General features: G+C 39.3%; 1 protein-coding gene across 3 annotated transcripts in view; it reads right to left on the reverse strand.

Annotated features, from left to right (window-relative positions):
* The window catches only part of SH3KBP1 (SH3 domain containing kinase binding protein 1), a 337,141-nt gene that overhangs the window by 140,363 nt on the left and 175,864 nt on the right, over positions 1 to 20,914 (reverse strand). For 2 of the 3 annotated variants that reach the window (XM_081115410.1, XM_081115411.1), the window contains 2 exons: positions 17,625 to 17,728; positions 6,618 to 6,747 (listed from right to left, as the gene is read on the reverse strand). In XM_081115410.1, the coding sequence (XP_080971536.1) occupies positions 6,618 to 6,747; positions 17,625 to 17,728 (234 nt within the window). Of the gene's footprint in view, positions 1 to 5,990; positions 6,051 to 6,617; positions 6,748 to 17,624; positions 17,729 to 20,914 lie in introns of all 3 variants that reach the window. The other variant, XM_081115409.1, reaches the window with a different exon arrangement.

Below are 20,914 nucleotides of genomic sequence, written 5' to 3' on the forward strand. Positions count from 1 at the left end.
CTTTTTTAGCAATTTACTAATTGCTCATCACTGCTAATAAATCATAGACAAAACAAATATTATCGAATATTAAAAAGAAAAGAAAGTCTAGTGATGACACAGAGTGGAGTTTGTCAGCCTGGCCTTACTTTTTATAGGCAAGGGGCACTGAGCAATCCATTTCTTATAGCTAATGAAATACAGTATTTGTATATTATGGGGGTGGTTTACCCTGAGCTTTTAAAAGGCCATCTCCATCTCTGTCTTAGCTTGACAAGTCACTAAAGTATCAAGACCTAAAATTTAAAACTAAAGAATTAAGGAAAATAAGAAAGTCAATTCAAGCTGAAATCTCATGGTTGTTAATTATTATAGAGAGAAAATGCAAAGTTTTTCCTCTCTGAAAATTATAAAAAATAACTGAAAATGTTTCTGTAGCTATAAGACAGCTTTTATTTTAAAAAAAAACAAAACCTAACAAATACTTTTCAGTGTTATGACAGTTATTTTAGAACCTAAGAAATTAAATAATATAAAAAGGATGTTAGAAACAGACAAGACACATTTATATATTAAATGTGAAGAAAATACGTATGAAATTGAAACTAAACAATAGTCATATCTGGATTTCTTTGCCTCTAAGTTTAAAAAAATCTTATAGATTCAGGATATGCTCTGATTATAATTTGATATAATAATATAATCCTATATAATAAAAGCCTAATATGCTAAGTGTCGACCGTTCAACCAATCAAAGCGTAATATGTTAATGATATGCTAAGGCTGCTCAATCCCTCACTATGACGTGCACTGACCACCAGGGGGCAGACAGTCGACCGGTCGACCAGTCGCGATGATGTACACTGAACACCAGGGGGCAGACATTCTGGTAGGTTAGCTTGCTGCTGGGGTCCGGGCCAATTGGGATTGAGTGAGATGGGCCGGACACGCCCTAGAGCCCTCCTGCAATCCCTCCCTGGTTGGCCAACCTCCCATGAGTCCCTCCCCGGCCCCGATCATGCACTGGTGAGGTCCCTCCACCTGGCCTGCACCCTCTTGCAATCCAGGACCCCTTGGGGGATGATGGAGAGCAGGTTTCAGCTCGATCCCACAGGCCAGACTAAGGGACCCCACTGGTGCATGAATTCATACACCAGGCCTCTAGTATCAATATAATTTATAATCAGTTCTATTTCACATTATTTAGTCAATACTAGCATGTACAAAACTGTAACTGAAAAGGTAATTAATCATGATCTGGGACAAAAAGAAGAAATAAGCTAAACTGTACTGAGATTTTAAATTTATCATATGTTCAGTGAGAGGGTGAATACAAGCCATAATGGAGGCAATACCAATGTGTGTGGAAGGCCTGCATGTAACTATGGCCTCATCGCTCATAAGCCAGGCCACACACCCAGGACTTAATTTCACTGGGTTTTAGTGTTCTCATCTGATAGCAGACCATGATCTCTAAATTCCTTTCCATTCCTAACATAAGATTCTGCCTGCACTATTATTACAACCACTTGGATGTTTTATTTTTTAAAAACTTAATTTACTCAAATTTTTCCCACTATTGATCTGTCACATCGGAGTCCATTTCATCCTTTCAAAAATTCCTTATTGGCATCATTTTGCAAGCCCTAATGAATAAACGGATCTGGGTGATAATCATCAGTGATTACTAACATTCAAAAAGAAAGACAGCCAGACATTATGAGCCTCCAGATAGACTATACATTACCACTTATGAAGCAGTTTTGAAATATATATGGTGTCCCAAAAAAATATATACATGTGGTATTCGTAAAAAAGAGGGTGTTTAACAACATGGAGAGGGTGTAGAACTGAGGACTCAATATTTGGACTTTGGAAATTTGTTTTTGGTTCCATTGATCCTATCTAGCAAAAATGCCTCTCTCTGGTATTGAACTGATGGAAGAAATATAACTTATCCATGCTTTGCACCATTACAACTGGAAAATATTTCCAAAGCACAGGGACAGGCTGGCCCTCCACCACAGAAAGCTTTTACTAAAGTGGCAGTGGCACTTAATACTGGTTAAGGTAGGTCCTGTGGGTCTGTGTCCTTGTACAGGATCTTAGGTCCTCAACAAAGAACTTACAGCCATGTACTCTGAACACCACCAAACTAAATATGGGAGGGCTGTAGAACCGTCTGAATATGTAGTGCTGGGTGCTCTTCTGTGCTGAAACAGGTCAGTGAGAAGTACTTGGTACACTCAAAATTGAGGTGCTATGAGTGAGAATCTACTACCATGCCCCACAGATAGTGCTCCTGTTAAAGAAGAAAAATTGTCCTGAACTACATATCCTTCCATTCAGCTCCATTATAATCTTATGAGAGCACCATCGTTTATGTGGTCCCTCATTGACAAAAATGTCATTATGTAGCCCATGACTGTATTTATGGAAAAAATATATGATATCTGGGTTTTCTTCAAAACAATACAAGGGAGGATTGTGGAGTGGTATAAATGCAACCAACTGGCCATATTGATAATTGCTGAAGCTGGGTGAAGGACATACAGGGGTTCATTATAAAATTATCTAGACTTGTATACATGTTAGAAATTTTTTATAATAAAAAGATTATGGGGGTATGTAGAAAAGGGTATGAGTGGATAAATGGTGATGGAAGGAGACTTAAAACAAACAAAAAAGTTTACAAAAATCTTTTTAAAGAGCACCATTAAGGTTCTACAGGTAGAGATGTTTTCAAATTTAATTATGTAGCAAAAAGTTTCTGATACTACATAACAATGAATTTTCTTATCAAGCTAAAATATTTAAAACAATATATCAACCAATATAAGTGCTGTAACACTTTCCTTGATAGATTAAATTACCCTGAATAAAGATCTAAATTTTAGAGATTTTTCATAACCAACCACCATAACAAAAAAATATCAGGGTAAAAGAAAAGCAAGCTCAAGCAATTAGCACCTGTCATTCAAAAATAAAAATGCCTCTCCTCAGAGTAAGACAGGATTCTGCAAGCATTCAGTGAACTCCTATCATGTGTCAAGATGTCTTGGCACACTTTCTTATAAATCTAATGCAACGTTTCTTTCTACTGCATTCATCCATTGGTTGACAAAATTCAACTGAATAACTATCCTTAAATACTATCTGGAAATCAAAATGTGAAGAGTACAAATACCAAATAAGTATGTGCACAAGAGTGTGTGTGTGTGTGTGTGTGTGTGAAAGAGATATACAAGAATAGATTGTACTCAAAGTTTTCTTCATATATATCAGGATAAAGATTTCATCTGTCTTTAAAACCCCACACTAATATCTGCTAACATTTACATTAAGAGGATTTTTATATGCCATTAGGATCTCTAAAAATTATCAGAATGACACTAACATTAGAAGTTTAACTTACTTCCAGATCCATGTTATTAGTTAAGTAATCTCTGTGAAAAGTAATTGTAATTGAAGAGTATTATGTGGTCTGATCTAACAAAGACCTTGATTAAGTACAGTTTAGCTTATACCACAATAAAAAGCTAGATGTCTTTTGGGCATTACTACATTTGTCTTTCTCAGTTCTATAATAATAATAAATATGTATTTTTATAGTCATACAGGATGTTATCCCTGGGGGAAACTGGGTAAAGGGCACACAGGACCTCCCTAATCAGTTTTTTGTAACTCCTGTGAATCTATAAATATTCCAAAAGTGGTTTTGTTTTTTTTAAGCAAATCACATCAAAACTACTAACGCTATTCTCTGAGGGTAGGGAATACGAAGATTCATTCTAAAATCGAAGTTTCCACCAAGCCCTACTGGTATACGTAATTTCTGTATGTGACCTGATGTGATTGTATACATTTTAACATCAGAGAATAAGTGGCTACTGAAAACCCTGTCAAACACTGACAGATGCTATTTCTTTCTCTTTCAGAAGATTATTCTAATTTAGCAAACCATAGGGACATTATTACCACATCTGCTTTTCTATGAAGCCCTTTGTGGCCATCATCATCCCCACAACCCCATGGGGCTGGCCTTCAGTCTTTGTATCCTCAGACACCCAGCTAGCAGAGCACCTGAGGCATTTTCTTGAACTTCTGCTGATTTGCATTACCCCTTTTCTGCAATGTGAGCTGACTGAAGGCGGAGATTTGATTTGTCTCTATATATCTTAAATGCCTTATACAGTGTCTTGGTAACAACAGGAATCAAAAAAAAGGGTTGAATGAATAGAAGAAAGGGAGGAAAGAAGGGAAGAGAGAAGGAAGGATTGATGAATAGATAGGGACACACAGAGAGAGAGATAGGTAGATGGGCCCTCTTCTTCTTAACTATATATGTAATATATAATATATAATACATAATATATAATATATAATATATAATATATAATATATAATATATAATATATAATATATAATATATATATCATATATATATTATAAAAGCCATGTAGTTCTTACCAGAAGCATCTACCTTTCTTAGAATACCATGCTCTTCAGGACCTGAAATCCCCTCAACAAGGGACAGATTCCAGGGTAACTAAATGTGGCTGCTGAAATTATTGGGATCTCCTGGTCCTGAGATGGAAGGCTTTGAACTGAATGAGTTTTGTGAGCTTTGGGGAAGGCAGTCTCCACAAGAGAAGCAGCCTCTTGCAAGCATGTGAAGGAAAGCTACGTGACTGGGGAGACCATTCCTTTCAGCCTCCTAACCTCCTGCCTGCTCCAGAAATCCCAGCACTGTGTGCTTTGAGCTGAGCAATGTTAAATGTCCATATTATTGACCTGTAGTAACAGGACAGCTTATTTCAATAGTTTCAAAAATACAAGAGGCAAAACTGAGAATGGTTTCCCAGACTACCTAAACTAACTAGAGCATCACAATCATGGCTGGATACTAAGAGGTCAGGGTTCTCCAAAAAAGATTGCCCAACACCCCCCCGACCTCCTTTTCTGCATCAGGAGAGGAATTCGCAAGTAATTTCCAAATACAGACAATGCTTCAGTAAACATGGTACCTAGCAGAGTGTAAGCAGCCTCAAAATACTGATTATGTACCAAGAGTTTATAATGATTAACAATGAGAATAACCATTTATGGCGGGCCTTGTATGAGTGAGGTATTTTATGCACATTATTGCTATTGGAACTCATAATGCACTTCCCCACAGAAATAGTGATATAATGACCCAATCTGGTCCTCCAAAAAAAAAAAAAAAAAAAAAAAAAGCCCATTTAATCTACAACATCCCTAAGGTATGGTATTGTTATTCTAGAACTCAGCTACCAGGTACAATACTATTCCAGTATACAAAAAAAGCACCAGGCAGTTAGAATTCTAATCTGTACTTTGGGAGCTATAAGCAAATCCCACTCTATCATGGGATCAAGGACACTTTCTGCTCTCCTGATCATACTCATCAGTTGGGCCATATTAGCAGAGAACCCCCTCTCCCCAAGCCAGAGAAGGCAGCAAAAACTCAAAGATGCTTCATTTGCTCCAAATTACCTTGTGACCTTCCTACCATAGATCCTAGGCTAGAAATGGGGTTCAGGGGTGAGGGGTCCCAGGCTTTGGAAGTAGATGGAAAGGCTGTAGCGAAAGCCACTTAGCCAACCAGCCAGCACTGCTGCTTCTATGGATGATGAGCTGCTGAGGCACCAAGTAAAGGAGGTTGCCTGAACACCTCTCTGGAAATAGCTTTACCTCCAAATTGGAAACTTGTGCAATCATGCTACTGGTTAAATAAAAGAAACACAACTAACTTGAGAACTCCACTCAAGAGAGATTTTTCCAAGTGGAAAAGAAAGCTGTTTAACAATTATTTTGACAGGATGAAGCTGTCCTCCTCTTGTCAGGTAGTGCCTTGCCACTATGACACAGTCAAACCTCTTACGACATTCATGCTCATGACCTTGGCTCAAGACGGCACAAGAGATACACAGACACCCACGCAGGAAGTTGGGTTAGCGACTGGGAGAACAAAGCTTCCCGGTCCTGACCTTTTGCTCCGTGAGCTGGAAAGGGCAGCAGAGAAGCTGGAGGGAGGAGAGCTTCAGGCCCTGGAGAAAGAAAGACCTGGAGTTCGTTCTCACCATTGCAGAGGGACATGCATGCTCACCCAACACGAGGCTAGGCTTTCAGCTGTCTCATCATACTTTTAAGGGAACTGGCATGCACTCGTCCCAAACACAGGACTTCTCACCACCAATGATTTGTGTATGTTTGTGCCATTCTTCTCCAAGTTCTTCAAAGGATGCTGAGAAATATAGCAATCTCATTTGCTTCATTTAAAAATAATTATCAACTTGCAGTGCGGGACAGACACTCTAGAAGTATATGAAGGCACAGCCACGTGGGTCACCCATGAGAAAGTATTACTATGGCATGAATGTTGACAGTCACCAATCCAGAGACAGGGTGTGCGTCTGCACACACATAAAGGTATGCAGGTCACACCTGTACAATGATAAACTTAATACACCACATGGGTTAAGGCAGCATAACCAAAATATATTCGTGAGCTTTTGTCGTAACTGCTTGGCATAGGCTACAGAGCAGAGGGGAGGCAGAAGTACCACCCGCTGGTGTCCCCACCCTTTCCTGCATGGTGGTGGGGACATCCTTACTTGACTTGGAGAGCTGCTCATCCTGGGAAATGCTGAGGTCATCTGACTCTCCCGACAGCTCCTTGATGAAGTTGGAAGGAAACATGCCAGTCTTTCCATTGAGAACACCTTCCCACCATCCTTCTTCTACCTGTGCATATGGGAACCAAACAGAGAAGCAGGGGTCAGGTTAGTTTCCTTTCCCATCTGTGTGGTGCAGAGTGCAGAGCCCACACAGGCGTAGCTAAAGGACTCAAAGCTTACACTTTAACAAGGAACCAGAATGCAGACGATAGAGCCTTGAGATTCAGATTCAGAAAGGGGGGTTTAACCTGGGGGCCATAAACACAGTAGAAAAGAATTATTTTCACTAACCTCAAATTTGAAATTTGGAATTTCCTTTTATTATAAAGGTAACAGAAGGACCTGTGACTCGTGACCAAACACATCACAGTTGTTCTCATGTCACATCATACATGCTATGAGTATCTCAAGATATCGTTTGTGCTCATTGCTACTTGGAAATGGTGGCAGTGTCACACCTACGAGGAGACCTTGTTATTTAATGTATTAATGAGAAATTACTTCTTACATACAATAAGGAATTCCACATAGGTTACTATATCAAAATTTGCTTTTAAAATAGTTTGATAGTTACTCACTATAAATGGTTCTCTTTATAATCTTATGTGTTTAATTTTATGCATTTAAAACCATTATCTAAAAACTGAGAATGGCTTCCCAGATTACGAAACTAACTAGACAGTCTAACAAAAACAGTTAATCCCGAGCTAAGAACTCAATGGGAAGGTGGAAGGACTCCCTGGAGATTTCTGAAAGGTCCTAGATTACCCTGAGATGAACTGAAATAGGGTGAAGGGCAGCCAAGCTACAGTGATCTGGTGGGGGAGTGAAGGCTGGAACTGGTGGAGCAGCAAGAATGAAGAAGGCAGGTACAGATTTGAAGGCCCTTTGAGGTATGAGCTGGTCTTTAGTGACCAACTAACTGGACAAGCAAGAAAAGGGTTAAATAAAATTTTGTTATGGAGCCACTAACAGAACACCAGAAGTAAGAATAGCAAGCTGGCTTCTTAGAGGAAAATAACAGGGCATTTTGAGAACAAGCAAGTATTAAGTCACCAGTGGTGTGGTAGAACAGAGAGAGAGACCTAGAACCTTTGAATTTTTTTTACCACCTGTGAACATTACCTACTCAATCAATACATACAATTTAAAAACTGAAATAATTAAAACAATAAAAGAATATTGAGTGAAAAGCCCAGTTCACATACTATCCTGAAACTTAGCAGTTATATTACTTTATTCAAATTTCCTACCAAACTGAACCCTGGTTTTCCTATCTGTATAATAAGGACAATTAATACACTTGATCAGTGTTAGAGATAGATGTACTACGATTCTACACTAGGGTCTGGGGACACATAACTGTATAGGACATGACATGTCATTTTTTCCCCTCAAGAAGTTGATGTTCTATCATGGTATAAAGGGCATGTGGTTTAAAGAGGGGAAAGGATATATGTGACCAAAAACTAACAATGCAAGATAAATAGATGAGAAAATTCCATGACCTGGCACAAATCAAACTTGCTCCCCAAAATCAAGGTCATTGAGATCTGGGATGCTAAAGGAAGGCCTTGAGAAAAAAAAAGAAATCAGAATTAAGTTTGGCCTCTTAGAGTAGCAAAGACAGATTCAAATAGGGGTTGGGGTGTGAGACATTCAGGAAAGGGGGAAGCTGGTCGAGTCTGTGGAATGCAGACAGTCAGAATGGTGTTCAGAGCATTTGTTAGGAAATTTATGGAATATAGACTTGCAGAGTGATGATTATATCTGCATGATCACAGAATCTTCTGAAAAGAATCCATACAACAGCATCCATGCACAACAGTCCCAATGACTATTCAATACCAAATCATGGCATTTAATAGCATTGTAGTTTAAATAATTCTATTTTTCTATGCCAAGTCAACTGATACACATTATTCTTTCAAGGAGCTTTTTATAAGATTAGGATGGTTAGGAAGATTCACCATGAGCCTGAATATAAAGAGTCACAGGATTTGTAGCATGTGGTCCTTTGTTGTTGTCCTGAATAAGGAACCATAAAATGACCTTTCTCCTGTAATCACAGGACAGGAGGGAAAAACCAAGGGCATGGACCACAAATAAGCAGTTTCTGGCATAATCCCTGACAGCAAAAGGGCAGCTGGGACAATTCCATTTGATTCAGTTTGACGGTATCTAAAATGTTCCTATTCCCAATAATAAGCAGCTCCAGCCCGAGATCCCTGAAGGAAGTGCTCCTGATGTGCGGAATTGGTGGGCTGCCTGCTGGGAAAACAGGGGTGCCTTCACCTCACCATAGCTCCAGATGCCTATATCACTGTCAGCACAGTCTGAGAGGAGTGGCCAACAGGGAAATAGCACAGATCTATCATTAGCCACACAGTGTGTAGAGGGGCAGACAATAAAAACACTGCTCATCCCTTGGTGGGTACACTTCCCATTGCAGGTGCCATAGGCAGTGGGGGGGTCTGGCCTCAGTACCAGTGAGGGCTGTTCAATACTTTTTCTTCCTATAGCTTGCTGCTTTGGTTGTGAAATTTAGGCTGGATATATGAGAAAAATGATCCTCACCCTCACACTATCCCTCTTCAATGATATTCCAGTTCAACTTCCCATATAAAAATGAGGACACTGAAGCCCAGAGTGATTACATTCATTCATTCACACATTCTTTCATTCATTCAAAGAGTAAAGCATAGTACCTTACAATATGGAATAAATAAATGAATACATGAATGAATGAATAGCAGAGAAATCATTGGGGGAAACCTCCATGGGGCCTACAAAGACCTAATGGCTTCACAAGAGGATTTTTTCCTTCCTGTGAGGAGCAAAAGGGACCTGACTATATTGGCCATTGGTCTTAATTAGATACTGCCAAGCCTAGGTCTGTGTATCCCACCCAATTTCACTAATATTTAATGAGCAGCTACCCTATATTGCTTGAGGACCTCGGGACAGATTGGTTGAGAAGTTTCTGCAACAAAGAAATTAACACACAGAGCCTGTATACCCCCTGCTTAGAAAAAGAGCTTGCTCGTGTTTATGCTTCTATATTTAAAAGAGAGAAAGAAATGTGTCCCTTTGTAATAAAGTGGAAATTACGGATGTTACTAAAGGCTTATAATTTCTGACCCAAGGAAAATGATGGAAGGGGGTAGATACCCACGTTCTCCATATTCATGTTCTCCTCCACCAACACATACCTTAACATTACTAAAATTTACCTCAAAATGTATTCAGACTTGGTAGGTTGTATGCTTCTAGGAATTTATCCATTTATTCTAGGTCGTTCAATTTGTTGGTGTATAATTGTTCATAGTAGTCTCCTAAGATCCTTTGTATTTCTGTGGTATCAGTTCTAACCTCTCCTCTTTCATTTCTGATTTTGAGTCCTTTTTTTTCCTTGGTGAGTTTAGCTAAAGACTTTAGCTAAAAACTTTGGGCTGAGTTTGTTCTTCTTTTCTAGTTCCTTGAGGATATTATGAAAAGTGAAATAAGTCAGAAAAAAGACAAATACTGTACGATCGCACTTATATGTAGAATCTAAAAAATAACAAAAAACACACAACAAAAAAACCTCTCCTAAACTCATAGATCAGGGGTCCTCAAACTTTTTAAACAGGGGGCCAGTTCACTGTCTCTCAGACCATTGGAGGGCCGGACTATAGTTTAAAAAAAATTATGAACAAATTCCTATGCACACTGCACATATCTTATTTTGAAGTAAAAAAATAAAACGGGAACAAATACAATATTTGTATTTGCACGTGGCCCGCGGGCCATAGTTTGAGGACCCCTGTTAGTGAACAGATTGGTCATTGTTTAGAGGCAGGGGATATAAGGTAGGTGAAATGAATGAAGATGACCACAAGATACAAACTTCCAGTTTGATAAATTCTGGGGTTGTAATGGTGATGACAGTTAACAATCCTGTATTGTATATTTTAAAGTTGCTAAGAGAGTAGATCTTAAAAGTTCTCATTACATGAAAAAATTGTAACTGTGTGGTTATGGATGATAACAAAATTCATTGTGGTAATCATTTCATAATATACACATGTATGAAATCATTATGTTGAACACCTGGAACTAATACAATATTATACATCAATTATCTCAATAGAAATTTATTCAGAAATAATTAAATGAGAATTTCAATAGTGGTCATTTACCTTACCTATGAGAACGAAAAGTAGTTTGAAAATTTAAAAATAATAGAGAAATATTAAGATAGGTATTTAAAGTTTTTAAAATTGAGGTATAATTCATATAAATGCACAGATCTTAACAGTACAAGTTGATCAGTATTCATATACCCATGAAACCCATACCTCTATTAACATACAGAGCATTTCTATCACTCCAGAAAATTCCCTTGTGTCCCATTCCAGGCAATCCACTTCCAAGCAACCACTAATCTGATTTCTATCACCCATGATTGATTTTGCCTTTTCTAGAACTCATGTATATGTGCTAAGACATAGTTTACATTTGGAATATTGCCGGGGGGAAAACAAATATCAAACTGTTTCTAGAAAACAACTTTTTCTATTAGTGGAAATATATATATAATTTAAGGGAACCACTTTCTAAAGTCATAAACACCTACATTATTTTCCATTTTAGTTGCTTTAACTAACTATCCTTGTTGATTTGGGGACATAGAAAGCTGGTTGTGACAAATATCAACAAGTATTATCTAGGTCCTAAATGCCTGTGTAGTTCATTGTCTGATTACCTCTTTCTGGTAGGATCAAAACATTCTATACACACAGAATGCTTATTTTTCTTCCTTCCCCTCGTTCTTCTGAGAATAAGCCTATTCCGCATGAGAGGGAGCCCCTCAAAGGAGAAATGTGTAGAATAATTTAAAGGGAAATGATTTAAGAAAACATATACAACTTCTATTTAAGACTTTAGCAAACTTTGCCCAATGAGACAGAGCAACATCCATGATTTTCCTCATAGTGGAAAGGGTTTCTAGTAGGGCTTTTACAGACATCCTTCAGCAGTGCTTGAAAGTCCTGTCCTTCAAAACTACTGCAGACTAGTCTACAGGTCTCCAAATTATTAAATGATCTATGCTAAGACCTTATTATCATTCCAACTTGAAAATATAAGCAAATAGGAAATTAAGCCAGCAAGATAACCCTTCTGATGAATCAAGATACTGAAGTTTTGTTCTGTCATAATTCCCAGGTGAGAAAACTGTCTATGGCAGCGGTTCTCAACCTGTGGGTCGCAACCCCTTTGGCGGTTGGACGACCCTTTCACAGGGGTCACCTAAGACCATCCTGCATATCAGATATTTACATTATGATTCATAACAGTAGCAACATTACAGTTATGAAGTAGCAACGAAAAGAATTTTATGGTTGGGTCACAACATGAGGAACTGTATTTAAAGGCCCAGAAGGTTGAGAACCATTGGTCTATGGGATGTGATGATATTAGAAAACCATACCGAAGAATAGGGTATTTCTTTAAAAGTTCAGTGTGGGCAACACTATAACATTTATGTCAACCAAATTTGACTGTATCTGCCAGCTCCTGCTTCCTATGCTCCACACCTGCCCTGAAGGTTCATAGGTCATACCCAACTTTAGAGCAAGGTTGCACTATCCTCCTGTCCAACCTATAGACTAGCCCATCACTTTATATAATGCAGCCTGTGCTTGCTGAATTCATCCAAGTACTTCTCACTTTCCACATGCCCTGTTGAAATGTCCCCTATTCTAGCAAGCATCTTCACCCTGAAAACCTTTGTTCTTAAATCCCTCCCTCATTTATCATTGCCATCATTTACCACTCTAATAACATCTTGAGTTATTAATTACATTTTAAACTGTGTCTATCTTACCCTCCCTGACTCTATCTGACTATGGGGTGGGGGTGAGGGCGGGGGTGGAGGCTGAAAATTCCAACCTTCTAATCACATGATTAGCTCCACTGACAACCCTCAGCCTTTGGTACTTCCAAAAGTCATCTCATTAGCATAACAAAAGACACCTTGATCAGTCTCTCTGTTTAGGAAATTCCAAGGATTTTAGGAGCTCTGTGCCAGAACAACTAGGCAAAGACCAAATATATATTTCTTATTATAAGTCACAATATAATAACTACCCATCCAAACTGACAAAGGCTATCTGATGAGTTAAAGTTTTGAAGGATTTCAACAGCCTATTTAGCTCTAGATAAAAGAACCAAATCTCCTGCTATGCATACAAGAAGGAAAATGTGTTAAGTTACTTGGAAGTGCAAGTTACTTCTTTGTAAACTACAAGGCCAGGTTAGGCTTTAAGTCTGAAACTGAAGCCAGTGGTCTCCAGCCAGCCTGACTAGGGACCACTGAGAAACACCTCAAAAACTAACGACAAAGAGCAAATAAAAGCAAGAATCTCTGAACATCCCTTAGGTCACGACTAAGACAGACTGGTTGAGACCAGGCTCATCTAACACAAAGGGAAAAGCGGCTCATTTCTCAAGCTTTACATGACACAGACAGGAAAAGAAAGAGGCTTCAATGACCTTTTCCAAAAAAATAGGCCAACAAGCCAGTTTTGAAATTCCAGAGGCTCTCAGATGCTATTTCTCCAGGCAACCTTTTCCATATGCCACCTCTGTTCTTATAATCTGAACTTTGCCTGATTTATCAGTCTTCTCAACTGTGGACAAAATGACACAAATGTGTATTTACAACGATCTCTTTAAAAATATCTACCTAGAAATTCAGCCTGCTATTTTTCCTTTTGAACTGGCAACCCAGTTCATTTAGATTCACAATGATGGATCTAATGATGAGAGGAGAATCACTCCCTACTCCCTAGCCAGGAGGCAGGAGCATGGTGAGGGCTTTCTTGAGCAATTTCCCCTTGCCAACTCCACTTAGCCCTGGACTGCCATACACTCTCTATTCCTTCTCTAAGCCACATTACAGAGGACCGTAGTTGACTCCTGCCTAATGAGGGTCAGGGCTGTGTCTCCCCAAACGTGCTTAAGCCCACTGCTCTTATTGCCAGCCCACAATTTGGTTACATAGCTAAAAAATATGAATGAGGAGAAAGGGTTAGTGGTGTGAAGGGATAATGGTAATGACTTGAAGGTTAAAAACACTGCTGAATTAGGTGTGGACAAGACAACAGAGAGATTAGGTGTGGCAGACTGTAGTACTTTAGGTTTACATACTCCAGTTGCTTCACAGCATGTGCATTTGTGTGTGTATAGCTTTTCAATATAGTAGAATCATTCTATTAATGAATCAATAAAAATACAACATATAATATGTATATATACACACACAATACAATATATTTTTTATTGACCAATAGATTGATTGATTCTATAGTATTGCAAAGCTATTGCTATTGTCTTACCTCAATCAGTCCCTGATATTTTAGGGCTTTTGTTTATTTTGTTATTAGTTTTCAGCAGGATTAGAAAATAGCTATTCATTAGCACTTATACAACATCCTTTATAAGAGAAAGGGGCAGATTTTATATTATACAGTGATTATGGCCCCAAATCCACAATATTACAAGTAAGTTGGAACAACCGGGAAATTAATTTTTGATGATATAATTTTAAAAATATGGATTAAAAGTCCAACCTTTATGTTTTGTTTTACATAAATAGCATAGGATCATAGCTACTTTTCATTTTTCCTACTTGAAGAAAGCCAGAACGAAGCCTACCATTGAACTGGCAGTGAGTGGAAAGAAGACTGGGATTGTGGGTGCTGGTGAAGTTCTATGTCATCTAGGTGAGGAGAGTAACAGCCCTGTGATCACTCTTCTTTAGCCATTCATGCTTGCTTCCCCTACACCCAACAGGTAGGTGAGTGTGAGTAATACTTCCCAGAAATTTATTAATAAATTTCCTTATCTTAATATGTATTTTGTTAAACATTATTACAACATTTTCCCGGTCAGCGTGGCTCAGTGGTTGAGCATCGACCTATGAACCAGGAAGTCACTGTTTGATTCCCAGTCAGGGCACATGCCTGGGTTGCAGGCTCAATCCCCAGTAGGGGGTGTGCAGGAGGCAGTCAGCAATGATTCTCTCTCATCATTGATGTTTCTCTCTTCCTGACTCCCTTCCTCTCTGTGAGCAATAAAAAATATATTTAAAAAAAACATTATTACAACATTAAAGGAAAAACCATCTTTGACAGAACCATTTTTCATTCTTATTCCATCTCTGGCCATGTGCATGGAGCTATATTTTATATGACTATATCCTTGTATATGCAATTTTGTGTTCTAATCTGTTCATTTATTTTGCAAAAAAATATTTTCATATTTACATTTATTAATTTACTTTATTCATCAAGCCTTTATTAAGGTATGTACTAGGTTGTAGGCACTATTCCAGGAACCACGAATGTAACGATAGATAAAAACCAGATCCCTGTTGTTAAAGAACTAGCAAGTTAGCAGAATATACCAGGTAATTACAATGCACAGTATTGTCATAAATACAGACTTAAAGGTCTCTGTGTTTGCCATCTTAATGGCTTCACAACCTTCTAGCGGGATAATATAACAATTCACATAACTATTCACTTTCTTTTTTTTTTTTTTTTTTTTTTTTTTTTTTTGGAGCCCTAGCCGGTTTGCTCAGTGAACTATTCACTTTCTTGATTATTTTTCATTATCACGTGTACTGCTGCAATGAACATATTTCACTTTTTTTTCTGTTAACCATTTTCTGTGGATAAATTCCTTGGAGTGAGATTACTGGGTCAATGTGTAGTATTAATTCAGATTTTTATAGCTCTTGACATACCTTGCTAAATAGCTTCATAAATATATGCAAAGTCACCACTTCCAAGCATTGCCAACATCTTACCACTAAATAATTTTTTAGAATTTTCAAAAGCAGGACCTATTATTGTGTTCAATTGTATTTATTTAATTAACAGCGGGGTGGAACATTTTCTCATCGTTAGGATTTTTTATGTCACCATGGGGGATTTGTGTTTATGGAAAATTTATCTATCATTTATCACTGTTATGGCAGCTTCCTAATATATTTTCAGATGGTACAAATAACTTTTCATCCTAATTTATTGCAAAATTTTCTGTGTTGTTCTCTTTGTTTAGCTAGATTCACTTCAAATCATACCAAAATTTTAACTCTTTTTTTAAATTAGGCACACTGTTGTTGGTTTTTTCCCTCTGGAATTTCTTAAGAAATCTGTCCTTCTACCATTGGTATAAATAGTCTACACTGTTGTCCATTTTTCACTCATTCAACTTTCAACAAATTTCCTATGCGTCCTTCTTGGCACCATGGATAAAAGATGATGATGAATGACATATTAATACAAATTATTATTATCCAAAACTTGGAAATAGGCAAAGGGGTTACTGTATGTCTTCCAAGTGCCACACAGGGAACCTTATTAATTAATTCTCCAGGGATACATATCTTGTTTGACATACTATGTACTATGCATGAGGTTAGTTTACAACTCTGTTAGTGGGGGTGTTAACTGGTAGAACAGTGAAAGCAATGCAAATGATTCTTGCCACATGGCAATGAAAATAGATTTTGACCAGCAGAGGTGTAAGTGATTTATCCCCTAAAAAAGATAACCTCAGAGGTTACAGCTTTAACTGTAGGATACTACTACGTAGTTTTGCATCTAACTTAGCAATCTTAATCAAGAATTTTCTCTTTTAGTGATTATAAATACTTTGCTCTTTCACAATTCTCTTTGAGTCAGCCTTACCATCTTACAGATCCCCTCATTAGTGAGTTAAATAAAGCTTTGACACATGCTCACCTTATGTTTGTATGTGAGTCAGGAAATCTGGCTGCTAGCATCAGCCCTATTCACATCATAGTTCATTTAATATCCTTGACTTCTAGCTTCCTTTTTTGTAAATTGTGGGTTTCTGTAAAGTCCAATGGTATTCAGGAAACCAAAGCAAACAGAAAACTGTATTTCTACATACATATAACATGCATTGAATCAGAATGAATGATTAGGTTCTAAGTGCGAAGCCCAGGCCCTCCCAGGGAGTCTGAGAAGCCCATACCAGTATCTGATGGGACACTTCACCAGCAAGGCTGTCTCTGAGTAGCCAGGACCAAACAGGAACAAGGGACAGTGGTGCAGTGGGAAGAACAAGGTCTCCAGCCAAGTGGACCTGGCTTTAATCCTCAGCCCTACCTCTCCTAGAGTTTCTTGAGCTTCATTCTTCATTTACAAAAGAAAATGGGCCCAACGGGTGTTGCTCAGTGGTTGAACATCAACCTTTGAACCAGGAGGTCATGGTTCCATTGCGGGTCAGAGCACATGCCTGGGTTGCAGACTCGATCCCCAATGTGGGGCGTGCAGGAGGCAGCCGATCAAGGATTCTCTCTCATCATTGATGTTTCTATCTATCTCTCCCTCTCCGTTCCTCTCTGAAATCAATAAAAATGTATTTAAAAAAAAAAAAAAAGAAAGAAAGTGCTTGTGATAAGCCAACAGGGCAGTGTGTAAAGAACCTCGTCACACATGGCACATACTAGGTCTTCCATGAATATCACGTATTTTCCTTCCCTCTGAATGCACAGTGTCCCCCACACTGAATACTGAATCCATCTTCTAGACATCTCTAGATCAAGAGCACTTCTGGATATCCAGAGGCTACGAGCAATTGAAGCAGAGAGGAAAAGCTGTGGCATTGGGTTGGAATTTCAGAGGTGCCTAGCACTAGCATGCTGTGTTAGAAAGATAATGGTTTTAAATGGCTCCACATCTGGCCCCAGCAGGACTGGTGGCATCCATCTCTGAGAACCCTTTTCCTCTGAGAAGAAACTCAACTAGATTATGTCTCAGGTCTCTTTGAGCTTTAACATCCACCACGGAAAGGCCAACCAGCCATGAGTTGGTTCTGACAACCCGTTCAACGCTACCACACCTGCCTGCCTGGCACACTTACCTCTCCTACCACCTCTATGATGTCACCAACTTTCAGCTCCAGTTCGTCATCATTCTGGGGCAGGTAGCTGAACGCCACCTGGCACCGGCGCCTCCGCCGCTCGCCTAAATGGGAAAAGCAAAATATTTAGATACAGCACTTGTCTCAAAATTAGACTTTAAGGAGAGGCTTCCTAGGCATGCAGGCAAATTAAGCTGACTTGTATCAAAAATGCTCTCTGGGACGTGGCTAGAGGCACAGCAGCCCTGTTCTCTCAGAGAGAGGCAGTAGAAAGCAGAGCAATGCTTCTTGGTCTTTTAAAAGCTGCCGGGTCAGAAAGGCATGGATATGAGAAACCAATCCGTTGGTGCAAAAGGAAAAACCCCACCCGAAGCGCTGGAGCACAGTGTTGCCTTAAACGGTTTTCCATGGATGGGGCTGTGTATTTGCTGCTGTTGATTTTTAATGAAAGCTGATGTGATATAGTAGAGTAAAAAGAATGGTCTGCTTCTAATGCTAGCAAGGCAGAGGAAATTTTTCCCCAATGTGCAAAGGAAAAGATAAACTAGCCTGGCCTTTTTCTCACTAATCATCACCCTTTCAACATGCTGGAACTCAGGCCTGATAAGCAGAGGCTAATTAGATTTCAGGCTGCTCTTGGTGCCATTTCAAACGCCCCCAGGGGTTCAACAAATCCACTTCTGTCCTCTTCCCTCTGTTCCCAGGGGATCCATTAACAGGATCCCTGGCTGCTTACATAGAACCAACTAACGCAGGCAAATCAAGATAAAAGCCAGGACCACACTTCACTTGACCAGAAGTCACTCAAGGTTATAGCATCTCACCCAATGTGGCCCCACTGGGAGGCCCTCCCTGACTTAGAGCTGGTTCAAGTACAGACACACCTATCCACACCACATATAAGCATTGTGGGGAGAAAAAACATGCATGTGGTATGTGTAATGGGTAGGGGAGTGAGGGAGACAGAGAGACAGACAGCAGTGGAGGCCCAAGCTGGGCATAGGTGACTAGGAGAGAGGAACTGAGACTAGCATTGCTCAGAAGTTTGTCGCTTAAAGCTGACCACCTCACATCATTCCTTCCTGCTACCACATGGCCTAGAAAACCAAGGGGATCATCAACTTCAAGGAAACATTTAGAAATGCTTACATTATTTTTGGAGACTGCCTACAGGAATTCTTTTTCATTTCTAATCTTTTCCCTGAGAAAGCAAATCCCTATGGGGTGATCATAGGCCACATTAAGGGCCCCACGCAGAACATCATACAAAAGGGAAGGTCTTTGCTACATCTGATGAGCTCACTGATCAATATTTTTCAAAAGCCACTGGCCTAGTTCTCTCTGTTCCATTTTTCTCTGCCTGAACCTCACTAAGGAAGAACAGAGTTGAACAGAGGGAAGAGGGCAGAAGTTCAGAATCAATATCTTGTCTAATCACATCTTTGGCAACTACAAGAATATACTCCACCCCTTTGTACAAGATCTCAAGCTGTCTGATCTTGATGAGAACAAACGCTGATTTGTTCAGGCCAATTCCCAGGTGCTAATAGCATTGTCAACAGGCGGAGTAGGCTCTCCCATGGACAGAGGACCCACCCAACTGTCTTTTCCCAGGCAACAAGTGAGAAAGTGTGGTACCCCAGTGCAAAGAACTCCACCACTATTCCATGGTTTCTAACACAACAGAAGACCAATCAAGCACTGTGCATCATAAAGGATAGAGAGTTCTCATTCTAGCTAAGAAAGTCTAGATGACAAGGTGATCTTGGCACCCATAACCTGAGCCTGGTGACTCTCGTAGCCCCTTTAAGATGAAGTTCTACTATAAATCTTTAAAAGCATTATTTGCTAGATATTATGTTAAAAGCAAACTCTGCAGACACAAATCTGAATACAAAACAAACAAACATGACAAATGTCTAGAACCCAACACTCATAACCACAGAAGTCACCAAATTCCTGACTGAACTGACTTAAAATAGCATCTAAAGACCTACTGTTAGCTGAACTCACAAAACTTACAGTTGTATGCAAGTTCAATATTCACAAAAACCTCTGTAAAAAGTAGCATCTAATCCAACATGGCAAAAGAGAGAGTGAGATATTCTTCAAGAAAAGACTAAGCTAGCAGATTCCGGACCTGCTTGTTTGGTATTAGGAAGAATGACACATTTACTCTGCCAGACTAGTCAATATTTCTTAAAAAGCTTTCAAGAAGGCTATTCAATTAGTGACATAAAGTTTTATGAGGCACACTGCCAACATACAGGATTAATAAAAGTAAGCCCTACCCTGACTGGCGTGGCTCAGTGTTGGCCCGTACACTGAATGGTTATGGGTTTGATTCCTCATCAAGGACATGTACCTGGGTCGCAGGTTAGATCCCCAACTCTGGTCAGGGCAACCAATCCATGTGTCTCTCTCACATCGTTTCTCTCTCTCTCTCTCTCTCTCTCTCTCTCTCTCTCTCTCTCTCTCTCTCTCTTCCTCCCTCCCTCCTTCCTTCCCTCCCTCCATTCCTTCCCTCCCTTCCAATCTCTCTAAAAAAATCAATGGAAAAAATATCCTAGGGTTGATGATTTAAAAAAAAAAAAAGAAGAAAGAAAAGTGAGTTTTCACAGGAGGCATCCTGAGGTTGCTGTGGTAAAGGCCACCTAATCAGACCCCAAGCAGAAACAGCTACTCCCTCTGGCACTGGGATAGCTTTCATCTTCTCTAAAGCACTTCTGATACCCATCACTCTTATCACATCCTGGCAAATACATAAGTTCAAAAGAAAAAGAAAGGAGCCTGAATGAGCAATCATTTTTGCAAAAGTGGAAACTGGGGCTCGGTGACTTACTCGAGGTTACCAAGCTAGTAAGTGACAGTATGTCCTTGGCCTGAGTTCAGAGCTCTCCCTTCAATGCTGGATGAACCAATTCAGCTCCAATCTTGTCCCAAATTCTCTGTGATCTGCACTTAACTGCTTTCTGCAACGCTATATAACATAGCCTTAGGTCTTCACCAGGGCTATCTCATCACAGATAACTGTCAAACTCCTAGACTGCTGCTCTTCCAGGCCTCAACTTCTACACATCAGTTTCAATCTTGTTTTCCAGTTCTACCCAACCTAAAGCCCACTTCAGGGGGGCTGTTGATGTGGAGACATTGCATTTCAGTTGCTTCCACCTATCTTAAATTTAAGGAAGCTCTTGATGTCATTTTCCATTTTTTCCTCTCTTGGCATTTCATTGATGTTTACTAGCCAGTCTTGACTTTCCTCAAAGAAGTAAGCAGACAACATATAT

This window comes from Myotis nattereri, assembly GCF_964212035.1.
Source record: "Myotis nattereri genome assembly, chromosome: X".
Classification (NCBI taxonomy): Eukaryota; Metazoa; Chordata; class Mammalia; order Chiroptera; family Vespertilionidae; genus Myotis; species Myotis nattereri.